At 34.5% G+C, this 12,674-nt stretch overlaps 3 protein-coding genes across 3 annotated transcripts; 1 reads left to right on the top strand and 2 right to left on the bottom strand.

Moving 5' to 3' along the window:
• Positions 1-707: 707 nt before the first annotated feature.
• On the bottom strand, positions 708-2,157 carry LOC146888795 (uncharacterized). Its single transcript, XM_085667571.1, has 7 exons — positions 1,954-2,157; positions 1,623-1,858; positions 1,387-1,548; positions 1,208-1,312; positions 1,063-1,138; positions 886-981; positions 708-803 (listed from the first exon to the last, which is right to left on the bottom strand). The coding sequence occupies exons 1-7, from the start codon at positions 2,113-2,115 to the stop codon at positions 708-710; spliced, it is 933 nt and encodes a 310-aa protein (XP_085523697.1). The 5' UTR covers positions 2,116-2,157.
• Positions 2,158-2,614: 457 nt separating this feature from the next.
• Positions 2,615-4,639, bottom strand: LOC146888794 (uncharacterized). The gene has a single exon (XM_085666278.1). It carries the CDS (start codon positions 4,637-4,639, stop codon positions 2,615-2,617), a length of 2,025 nt encoding a protein of 674 aa, XP_085522404.1.
• A 7,207-nt stretch (positions 4,640-11,846) lies between these two features.
• On the top strand, positions 11,847-12,674 carry LOC114178169 (uncharacterized). Its single transcript, XM_028063918.2, has one exon. The coding sequence runs from the start codon at positions 11,930-11,932 to the stop codon at positions 12,269-12,271; it is 342 nt and encodes a 113-aa protein (XP_027919719.1). The 5' UTR covers positions 11,847-11,929; the 3' UTR covers positions 12,272-12,674.

Raw genomic sequence — 12,674 nt, 5'->3', positions numbered from 1 at the left:
TTCTTTCCTTTCCATTTTATGTTTTCTTCTTCCTTTAATTGTTCTTGGTTTTCTATGGTTTATGTGCTTTCCATTTCCTTTTTGTTTTGAATCAATCCATTATCTTCTTCTCTTGAGTTTTGTGAAAGGAACCTTCACATCTAGATAGCTTGCTATCTTACACTGGTGCAGGGAAGGGAAATGACAGCGGTTATTTTCAGCTTTTGGCTTCGGGTCCGCAACCGCTGCATATACGACCGAGGTAAAAAGCCAGTAGTTTATGCCTCGGTTACAACCCGAGGCATATAAAATATTTACTGCCTCGGTTTCCGCCCAACCGAGGCCTAATGCGTACCAGAAATTAAAAAAATAAAAAAAATTTAATGTACTTTCTGCCTCGGGTCTGTTTTGACCGCGACAGAAAGTGCATTTTACTGCCTCGGTTCTGGTCTAACCGAGGCATATGGCCATTTAAAAAAAAAAATTAAAAATTCGATGATCTTCTGCCTCGGTTTTGGTTACAACCGAGGCATAAAGCTTTTTTTTTTTTTTAATTCTGGTCCTATTTCATTCAAATCTAGCACATTTAACCTGCAAATTTTGAACCAGAAATACAAACCCAGCCAGAAACAATATCATATTATAATTGATGGACTCATTACAATACTTAAATACTATTCATATTGTAGCACTCATTACAATATCATGTGCTTCCATAAACAAATATACTAAGTACTATTGTATATTTGAATAATATACTTTGCCAAAGCTATCCTTAAATATTTGATGGACTTGACGGGGATTGATGTACTGGTACCAAATCTCTGCACACAAGAGAATAATTTAAATTAGTATATAAACTAAGCCAAAATTGCATATAAGTATTTCATATAGTGAAACAATTACTGTTTCCCAACCACTTGTGATACGAGCACGTACAATGGTTGATATCCATTGCATTACATAGTAACCGCACTCATATGAGCCGGTTTGTAAATTACACTACAATGAATGCACATATATAAGTAATTGATGAAGAAAAGAAATTGAATAATTATAATACTATAGACCAAAATAGCAAACCTTGAGGCTCAACCATGCTAGCCTTTTTGTCATAGCAGTTGATTTCCCTAACAACATGCTATGTCCAGCGATTGAACTATGAAAAAGGTAATGTGTTAAGATACAATTATATAAGAAAGAAAGTTCATAAAATTAAGGTTCTTACCAATCTATAACTTGTCTCAGATGGTTAGGAGGAGGCCTGTGCAAGGAACAAAGCCACACAGCAATGTTGTCCTTCATGGAAATTACAACTAGTTGCCAATGACGCCTGCAATAAAAAAAAATTCGTTGTTGTACCTTAAAATAATATATTATAATTAGAAGTCAACAAACTACACTTACCCAGAAATATAAGGGACAAAATATATTTGCTTCCCTTGTCCAAAGCATTCAGTGACGTATGCTTGAATGTCATCAAATTTATTGCCTACATGAGTGAGTTGGGGGTCTATGAACCCATATACATCACTCAACCCCATATTGTTACTGACACTAAAAATATACCTGGACAAAAACATTTATTTAATATAAGTTACTATATAAATTAATTAAACATAATGAATAGTTTAGATGCTTACATCATCCATAACTGAATAAGGGTAATATTCAGTTCTTCTGTACCCGACGCAAGCTCTAAGACATCTTGCTTATGCAGGTACATTGGGATGTCACTATCTCTCCCAAATACATCAGAATCCCATGGAACTACCATCGGCTTATCACTAATGATGTCAGCAAGCTGGTGTAATGCACCAAGAGGATCGTCCAAAGATATTGGAATCTTCATAGGTTCAAGACTTTCCACTTCATGCGACTATTAGTACATGGAAAAAATAATTTGATTATGAACATAAATAACATGTAAACTTAAAATGCAAAGTACTATAAGGTGAGTTTGGGGATCCATACCGAAGGGTCAGAAATAGAACCAACTAAATCTTTAGGCCAGGCGAGGAAAGACTGAAATGCCTGTGCCACAGTATATACCTCATCTGTTGGCACAGGAACTAAAGCATCTGGTATAATAACTTCCTCTACAGTGACCTTAACCTCATCATCCGCCAGCTCCATACCATGAAGAATAGTGGCTGCCTCAAATTTTGTTCCACGAGCAACTAGTGTCTTCCCTGTACAGATGTGCTTGTTCAATATGTATAGATGTGCTTCCAATAGTTCTGCGCGAGATTTGGTTACCACATTCACACCCCGGATGCTGTTACTTATAGAACACCTGTTCAACCATGATCTAGGAGGAACTCCTATCGGATTTGCTTTTGTCATGTAATCTGAACAAAACTCAATACTTTCTTCTGCTATATACCTTTCAATCATTGAAGCTTCTGGACGATATTGATTTTTCACGTACCCTTTCAAAATCTTCATATAGCGTTCAATAGGATACATCCATCTTAAGTATACTGGCCCACAGAACTTGATTTCTCTTACCAAATGAACAAGCAAATGTACCATAACATCAAAAAAGGATGGAGGGAAAAACATCTCCAGCTGACACAAGATGATAACAATCTCACTTTGAAGGTCATCTAACTTTAAAGGATCGATGACTTTACTACAAATTGAAGAGAAAAATGAACACAAACGAGTTATAGCTTGTCGAACATTTTTTGGCAAAATTCCACGAATAGCCACCGGTAACAATTGTTGCATTAAGACGGTGACAATCATGAGACTTCAGGCCAACAAGCTTCAAATCCTGCATTGACACTAAACTCTTAATATTTGAAGAGTATCCATGTGGTACCTTGACACTTTTAAGACAAAGGAAAAAACTTATCTTTTCTTGTCTAGACATGGTGTAACATGCGGGAGGCAAATAAGTACGCTTACCAGCCTCCCTTGGTGCCAAGTCTTTGCGAATATTCATTTCAAGCATATCCAACCGAGCATTTACTCCATCTTTTGTCTTTCCTTGAATGTTAAGTAGTGTACCAATCAAGCTATCACACACATTCTTCTCCACATGCATTACATCTATGCAGTGTCTAACCTCTAACTTCGACCAATATGGAAGATCAAAAAATATTGATTTTTTCTTCCAAGGGCTCGTTGTAGATGATTTCTTAGAGGTTTTCCCAAATACATGATGTATTTTATTAACTTTTTCATGAATTTGAAAGCCATTCAATGGAATTGGTGCATCATCATTCTCTTGATGTCCATTAAATGATTTTTTTAACCTTCGATAAGGATGATTCGATTGCAAAAATCTTCGATGGCGCATATATACTGTTTTCCTTCCGTATTTCAATTGATGAGCTGCAGTATTTTCTTCACATATAGGACATGCTTTATGACCCTTGACACTATATCCTGACAAATTACCGTAAGCTGGAAAATCATTAATTGTGCAAAATAACATTGCACGCATCATGAAAGTCTTAGAAGTAAAAGCATCAAATGTTTCAACCCCATCCTCCCACAACATCTTCAAGTCTTCAACTAGTGGACTGAGATAAACATCTATGTCATTTCCAGGCTGTCTTGGACCGGATATCATCATAGACAACATCATGTACTTTCTCTTCATGCAAAGTCCAGGAGACAAGTTGTAAATAAATAATATAACGGGCCAGCAGCTGTGGTTGGTACTTAAATTACCAAATGGATTCATTCCATCAGTAGCTAAACCAAAGCGAATATTTCTACATTCTTCACCGAATTGGGGGAACTCGTGATCAATATTTTTCCATTGCATTGAATCAGCTGGATGACGAAGCAGGCCGTCACATCTTCTCTCATCTGCATGCCATCGAAGGTTTTTAGCGTCTTTTGGATTCGCAAACAAACGCTTAAGTCTAGGTACGATTGGAAGGTACCAGACTACTTTCAAAGCGGGTCCATCCTTTTCTAACTCACCTTTATCTTCACTGTTGATTTTCTCCTTGTACCGTGATAAGCCACACTTCGGACACTTTTTCAATCCTTCAAATTCTTTCCTATAGAGTATGCAATCATTAGGACATGCATGTATCCGTTTATACTCCATACCCATCGGACAAAGAATTTTTTTGGCATCATAGTTGCGAGTGGGTAGTGTATTTCCATCTGGAAGCATTTCATTCAACAACACTAATAATTCTGTGAAACTCTTATCGGTCCACCCATTAGTCGCCTTCAAATTCATCAATCTTAACACCGCTGACAACCTTGTAAACTTAGTTGAACCAACATACAACGGAGTCTCTGAATCAGTAGAGATTGTCTCATACACGTGCGCTTGGGCAAAAGCTTCAGCGCCAACATCACGAATCATGTCCTCTAATTTGTCTTCTTCATGTTGATCTTCCACGATGGAATCCACAAAATTTTCAGTTCGGGAGACAGTTGGAAAGTCTATTAATTCGCCATGCCATGTCCATATTGTATAACTTGGAAGGAAACCATCGCAAATAAGATGTTCCCTAATTGCAGTTACATTCAACTTTCTCGCATTCAAACAATTCACACAAGGACATCTAAACTTCACTTCATCATCACTTCTACCTTCATAACGTTGCGCAAATTGTATAAATTCTTCTACTCCTTTCTCATACTCAACACTGATGCGTGGCAAGTAAATCCAGTCTCGATCCATACGTTTATATACTGAAATTGTATGAACAATTTCAGTAATCTTTAAAATTTCAGTACCCACAGTCGGACAACAGGGATACTACGTCAACACTGTCAAAAGTTTAAAATAAATTCTCATGAAATTGATACATACTAACTCCTAGGATCCAAATTATCTTCTAGTACAAACAATCCAAAATTTCTTCCATATTTTTAATAATCTCAAATTCAAGATTGAAAATATAAAAACATACAAGCAATCCAAAAAAATTAAATCCAGCGGATCCAAAAATAATCCAAATCGTAAAAATAAACATACCAAGGAGCGATGGATTGAATGGAGGCAATGGCAACGGCACCGGAAGAACCTCCTCGAACAGAATTGCAGTAGCCGTTGGTGATGGTTGCTCAAAGAACAAACACGCTGCGGCTCCGGTGGCAGTGCACGACTCCTCAAAGGTGCAGCGACGGTGGTGGTTGGTCGAAGAAGAAGAAGAAGCCGCGGCGGTGCGGTGCGGTGCTGCGACGAAACGATGCCCTGGAACGTCGGAGGTGTGCGGGACGGTGGTGCAGAGCTGCGCTGGTCATCGGAGAAGGGCGGAGCAGTGCGGTGGTGGTTGGTCGAAGAAGAAGAAGCCGCGGCGCTGGAGCGTCGGGACGGTGGCGCAGAGCCGCACTGGAGCGTCGGAGGTGCGCCGGAGGTGCGCCGGACGATGGGACCTGTGCGTGAAGGTGGTGCTGCTCGTCGGAGAAATGAAGGTTGGCCGGAGAAGACGATTTCGCAGAAGAACGGAGAAGATGAAATCGCAGAACAACGAAGGAATTGGGGTTTTTTAACCCTACGAAGAGATACTGCCTCGGTTATTCGAAACCGAGGCATATATTAGACTTACTGCCTCGGGTAGGCGCTGAACCGAGGCATATATTACACTTACTGCCTCGGTTATTAAAGAACCGAGGCATATTCCTTCAGTAAAAAAAAAAAATTCAAATTGGGGGTCAACGCAGTGGTCAAAATAATTAACTGTCTCTACTGCCTCGGTTAAGAGAGAACCGAGGCATATTGTGTCAGTGAAAAAAATAAATAAATTAAATTAGTGGTCAACGCGCTGAGTCAAATTTTTTTAGCACTATATGCCTCGATTATTATGACAACCGAGGCATAAAAGTTCAATTTAATTACAAAACTGCCACCGCGTGCTTTTATGCAGCGGGTCCGCATGAACCGAGGCATATACAGCGCTGTAAAAGCTCTAAAATACACTAGTGTTAATGTCCAGTGGGGATTTCACTTAGCTTTCTTAATCAACTCACACCATATTCAATAATCTTAAAAAGGAACAAGATAATCCCTCATCAGGACTGAAAGCTAGCTGCCACATAGGATTCATGGTAATGACAAATTGCTTTTGGCTTGATATCTTCTTTGTAACATTGGACCCATTTCTCCTAGCTTCACCTTTCTTTAAAAAACTTCTAAGCTCCATTGAAAAACACAATTACAGTCTAAATTAAGGCAAGTCAAGGGACTTAAATAAAATTGGAGCCAAGTTAAATAAAATTGCTAGTCTAAAATAGAATTAAGACCACTATCCTCATACAAGTCTATAATAAGCAACTAAAAAGTATAACAAAACTACTTAGACAAGTTGTAAGAGACACCTACACTCTAAATATCTACTTACTTCCCAAAACTTAAACTTTAAACAAAATTTCACTCCATAGAACTAATATATTCTTTAAACTACTTCTCTAGAAAGCCAAAAAAATCTAAATTGAACTAAAAAACAAAAGTAAGTATAAAGATACTATATGACCAAGTTTAAATGGTAACATAAAGCTAAGAAATTACTCAAATTTTAAAATGTACTAAAAACTCAAAATGTGACTCCCTACAATCTAAAACACAAGCTAAAGTTGGCTAAAATGCAAAATCTACTCTAATCAAGGGACTAAACGTATAGCAGTGTGCAAATGCATTATTCTACCATCTAGACATGGTTAATATGATGCTAATGAGTTACTAAAACAGTGATGTTTCCTAAAGAACTAGTGTACAACAAAAATCCTAATTCTAGGTAGTCTAGAAAACAAAAAATGAGCATATCAAACTCAAAACTTGTAAAATACTTGGAATGAGATAATTTATGGCTCAAAAATGTTTTAAATCACTAAACCAAGATGCTAGGATGCTCAAACCTTGAGTTGGAGCTTTGATTTGAAAAGTCAACCTTTGGGTCAACTCTCCATCAAAAGTAACTTATAGAGTGGTTGAAATCTGAACCCTTGCTGAATTTCTTTGGTTGATCGTGCTTATGTAATATTTGGCAAACATATTCATATGCTACATATTGTGTGTCATTTGATATATAATGTGATATATATTGTGATGGAGTTTCTATGTTTTATAAATTGTGTATCATGCGATATATATTGTGATGGAGTTTGATAATGATACAATATTTGATAAAATGGAATGTTGGAATGTTGGAATGCTGGATTGTCTGTGTTGGAAATTTCTATATGCAGGTATTGTGGAATGTTAAACTAACAAATGAACCCAAACAAAATTTAACCACTTACCGATGGATTACCGAGGGCCAGATCTTTCGGAAACACCATTCGTTCATCCCATGCCATTACCGACAGACCATTCCATCGGTTATTACCGACGGATATATCCTTCGGTAATTACCGATAGACTGATCCGTTGGTAATGGCATGATATGAATGAATGGTGTTTCTGATGGATCTGGCCGTCGGTAATTACCGAAGGATATATCCGTCGGTAATGGCAGACTTTTGGTATCTGTTGGTTTGGTCGACGAATGGGTTTGTCGAAAATTACCAGCAGACTTTTGGAATCCGTCGGTAAAGTATTACTGACGATGTGTTTACTGACAAATTTTTTGTCGTCGAAAGTCCGTCAGGAAAACTTCATTACTGACGAATTTGTGGCGTTACCAACTATAGCAACCGAGGTCGCGACAGGACGGCGAAAATAATTTATAAAAAATAGAGGAGTCACCACCATAGTTTATTATGGAAAACTATAGAAAAACCTTAAAAAAAAGTCTTTGAAACCAAATTTGGATTCGGGAGTCGGTTACGTGTGGGGAAGGTGTTAGCACCCCACAACGCTCGTCTTAAGACGATTCCTTCTTTAATTAAGTGTGCAAGATAGAATTTGATGTTTAAAATATTTGTTGTTCCCCAAAAAATGAAACAAAATAAAAAACACAAACAAAAATAATAAAAATTAAAAACAAAATTATTTTTTTATTTTTTATTTTGGCCCGATGAGGATTGTACCTCGCTCCTACGTATTTCTATTTGGAAAATCAGGGATAACGTAGTTCTTTAAAAAGATTGTTTGATATTTTTATTATTATTTTTAAATTTTAGATTTTTTATATATAATTTTTTATTAATATCAAGAGAACCCGAGATTCTACATGATAAAAGCTTTAGTTATCAAGAGACCTCGGGATTCTACTCGGATTTGACATGATATTTAAAATGATTTTATAATTTTTATTTTTTATTATTATTAATTAAAAAAAAAGAATTAAAAGTTTGTGAATTAGTGTTTTGATTATCAAGCAAGTCTGAGACTTGACATGATATTCAATACCTATATAAAAGAAATAATATAATTTTTAGAGAGAATTAAAGCCTACGAAAGAAACCTTTTTAATTATCCAGATAAATGGAATTCCAAATAAAGGGAAAGAGAAGGGTTGAGCATGTGAATGACAAACCCAAAATCATTTAACGTGTGAACCTCAAACACATTTAATCATACAACAGGTCAATCTCATACATTTGATATTATAAGAGATTCATAAATAACATTAGGAGCAAAGAGAGTTTACCTTTCAGGACAACAGAGCAAAACTGACCGGAAGGATAGTAAGGTGACCCACTTTTGCGTGTGTGCTGTTAATAAAAATAAGAGGGGTTTGTCGAATTTTTTTCTGTGTCTTGCATTGGAGAAATTTTTTGATTATATAGGCAGCTTGGGATACCACTGAAATCCTAGTCTTTAATTTTAATGAAATATGAGGAAGGAATTGGTTCAGATGAAACATATTATAGAAATTAAATGGTCACATAATATCCACGGTATTGATTATAATTATTAGCGAAATATTGCCTGTAATTACTAGAATCATATTTTCCGTCACATAAAGATTGTGATCAAATCATAACATATTATTCATATAATTGATCCTAATTATTACCGGGAATATTTTCTTTTAACTATTAAAATTGTATTATTCTCTAAAAAATATTATTATCGGAAATATTTACTTCTAATTATTAAAATAATATCTTCCCTCACTAACAAATCAATGAGACACATTACATAAGCGTAAATGCAAGATATTTATTCAAATTATTATAAAAACATATTGCTCCTAATATTATACCCTTATCTAAAAACAAAAATTATAAAATGTCCTTTTCTGACATGTCATGTGAAGAGTGTAAACAGCAAACAATGGGGTGAAAATATGTATAAAACATTTGGGCTCATGAAAAGGGTGTGATAATTAAAAACAAATTAGATTCTCCCTTCCTTTTCTTTTTTTTCTTTTTCTTTTTCTTTTTCCTTTTTTTTCATGGTAGAATTAAAATTAAAAACCTAACATTTTTTTTTATTTAACAAAACAAAATGCATTCACCCGGACGAAATTGGATGTTGACACCGACGAATTATGACCGTCGGTAATAAGCTTTTTTTCTTGTAGTGTTGAAAGCACGTCTATCAGTGGAGAAGGGCAAAACTTTCCTTCCTTGCTTCGTACTACTAAAGTTCTATTCGATACTAATGTATCAAGTAGTTTGTATCCAAAGTTCGTCGATATGTTTAAAAGGATCAACATACAATGAATGAAAAAATATGCCTAGATGGAGTCCATATAGCACAACATGCATTATTAATACTCGGAGTAAGTTGAGACCTCTCTAGTGATTTTAGCAAAGGGTCCATGTATTGTCAAAGTGACTTATTATCTCTTTGAATGATATGTTAAAGGGCGACTGATGAAGTCATCACATGCTTGCAATTGGTAAATAGAGCTATGAACTTGGCATAATCCAATCTCATAAAGTTCGTTGTGATAACATCGTTAGGGTCAATTATTGCATGGTATTTGAAATTTTGAACTAATTTACAATTTTGTGCTTAAAATTGTCCCAGAGGATTAAAGGAGAAAAATATATTTAAATTTGTCTTAACCTTGACTTTTAAGGAGTGTGAGAGTATTGCATATTATGGAACAATAGATAAAAGTAGTTAAGTTGCATAAGAATTCCATAGAAACATATAATTAAAAAAAATTAAATTAATTCATTTTTATAAAGTATTCTTATATATCCAATAATCTTCAATAGTTTAAGAGTTAAGATTGAAAATACAATTTAAATACACCACTCTTGATTCTTTAAGTCACCTTTAAAAAAATGTGGTAAAACTCTAAACTTCTTAATAAATCTCAAATGCAATCCCTTCAATGCACTTGCACTTGAGTTCGGAATATAAAATATAATCAAATTAAATGTGCACGGGTAAACTTCATATTTCGCAAGTGAAAAGTGGCTCGTGTGTGATAAAAAAAAAGCTCCCTTTCAAAGTGTTGAAAAGGACACCATTCTTATCCACCATCCACTAATGTTATCTTTTTGAAGATATGTTTTAGCTTTCTTCTGCTGCTGCACAATCTGGTCATTCGTCGTGTTATAATTAGTGGACCCAAAAAGTGCTTAAATAGTCAAAATTTTCTAAATATCCTGAAAACTAAAATCTTAATCTCACGTATCATATTGAGGCGATGTTGCATATATAATAATATATAACCAAAAGGCATCTTCGCGAAAAATGTACATAGAAGAAAAGTTTGGCTCAGTGGATGAAGTATAAATCCTACTCTGAAGTCTGAACTATCAAGCATATAGTGTGGAGCCACGTATCATTCCTTTATGTAAAATCCAAATTAAGCCTATCCCATTTTTAATATATATCTTTTTTAATTCTTTTATTTGAAGAACACATGAGGCAAAAGAAAAAATATATATTAATTCATATAACATGTTTTGTAGATAAGGAAAAGGTATAATTACTTGTAGATGCACTATGCAGCCTAACCTCGCAGAAAATTTGTTCCACAGAGACAGAATCTGATCCCTTTCCAAGCTTTGGTATGGTAGATTTTTTTTGGCAAAAGTTTTTGTCTTAGATTCTTACTACTCATAAATCACTATCAAACATTACTAGTTCAAGTTATGGCAAGTGAATTTTTATTCAACAAATGAAACTTTTTGTATTGACAATTTCACGTACGTATGAAACAACATATAAATTTCATTATACAAATTTATCTTAACAAAATTTATTTCTTGTTAAATCTATCATATCATTTGTCGAAATATCTATAAATATTTAATCTCACATCAAATTATTTTAAATTTAAGTTTAAAATTTATTTATTAAAACTTTCCATTTCTTATTCTTTGAGATAGAAAACATGTTTATGTATTGTGCATTTTTAAATATTTTATTGGGGAAATAAATTTTAAAGCTTAAGCTCTATTCGAATGAGATTTTCATAAATATATGCATATGAAAATAAATTAAAAAATGAAACAAAATTCTCACATAACTTAAAACTATAATACACTAAATTAGTTAACTTGTAGAAAAAATATGATATTAAGTTATTTAAAAAATCCCTTTAACTTATAATTAGGAAATTTTAAGTTACCAAAAAGATAATTAGAAAGAAATTTATTAACATATCTTAATATATATTCTAATATTTTAGATGAAAAATAAGAAAATATTTCCAGTGATAGTTTGTAAGACTAATAAAAGTGAAGTAAATCCAATAATATTTTCAATTTCTCATCGACAAAATCTGAATTCAAAATTAATGAAAACTAAGACTGTTTCAACTGAAGCAAAATCGTTAATTATTAACTTAGTAGCTCTAAGCATTGGATCATTACAAGATAAATGATGATAATAATACATGGATTCTATTAGCTAAAAGAGAGCAACATGTTTTAGAAAAGCAATCAAAGTTATTAAACTAATAATTGGAATAAAGCAGTGAGCCAATACGAGTTTAAAGAGTTTATGCCTTCAGATTTTTAGATGAGGGACCATCCTCATCTTTATCTGGATTCCAATTCATCATAACAATATATATACCCTCAATCTCATGCTACTTAACTACTGAAATTCACACACACCTTTAGAACCCTTCAATAACATATATCTGTTCTCAAAATTCTCTTGCTCCTCAAAATGGAGGCTGCATACAGAAAGGGCACCAGAGGGTCCTTTAAAGGAAAATTGGTGCCTTTCTACAGAAACAATGCACCAAAACCTTCCTCAACCATGCAATACAAAGCCACAGATATTAAGCCAAATCACTATTCTTCTCCTCCTCCCACTCTAGGGTTCGTGGTGCCTCAGGACTATGCCACCACAAAGAGAGACCCAAAGGTTCGCATTAAGGTAGCAGATAGTTGGAGCAATTTGGAAGAGTTATATGGTTTTCCTGGAGATGAAAGTGTGGACAAAAAGGCTGAAATATACATCGCTATGGTTCAAAAACGTTTAATGCTTGAGCGATTGAACGCATAAGCAAATACGTTTTGAGGGATCAAAATATCAACCACCATATAGATTTATAGTTATATATATATAATATATATATTAGCTATAGCATGATTACGGTTGCAGGGCCTAGCATTCAATAAGTATACCCTTTTGATTTGTGCCATTTGGGCACTTTGTGCAGAGAGAATACTATGCTATGCTGTAATAAGTATGCTCATCTTAAATAGTAGAGTTTGTTTGGATTATGCAGAAAGCTATGGTCTTATTTGTAGTGATTAAGTATTGTTTTGGTTGTGAAATCATAGGGAGTAGAAGCTGAAACAAATCAGTGCTTTTTCATTGTGTCAAATTGTAGGTTCCAAACTGTAATCCAAACCAGATATAATAGATGAAGCAAACCCAATTGAGTTTGCACTTTTCTATTTGA

The sequence above is a fragment of the Vigna unguiculata genome, chromosome 1, assembly GCF_037176805.1.
Source record: "Vigna unguiculata cultivar grain cowpea cultivar isolate G323 ecotype 2 chromosome 1, ASM3717680v1, whole genome shotgun sequence".
In the NCBI taxonomy this organism is placed as follows: Eukaryota; Viridiplantae; Streptophyta; class Magnoliopsida; order Fabales; family Fabaceae; genus Vigna; species Vigna unguiculata.
This window is presented reverse-complemented; position numbering and strand designations above follow the sequence as displayed.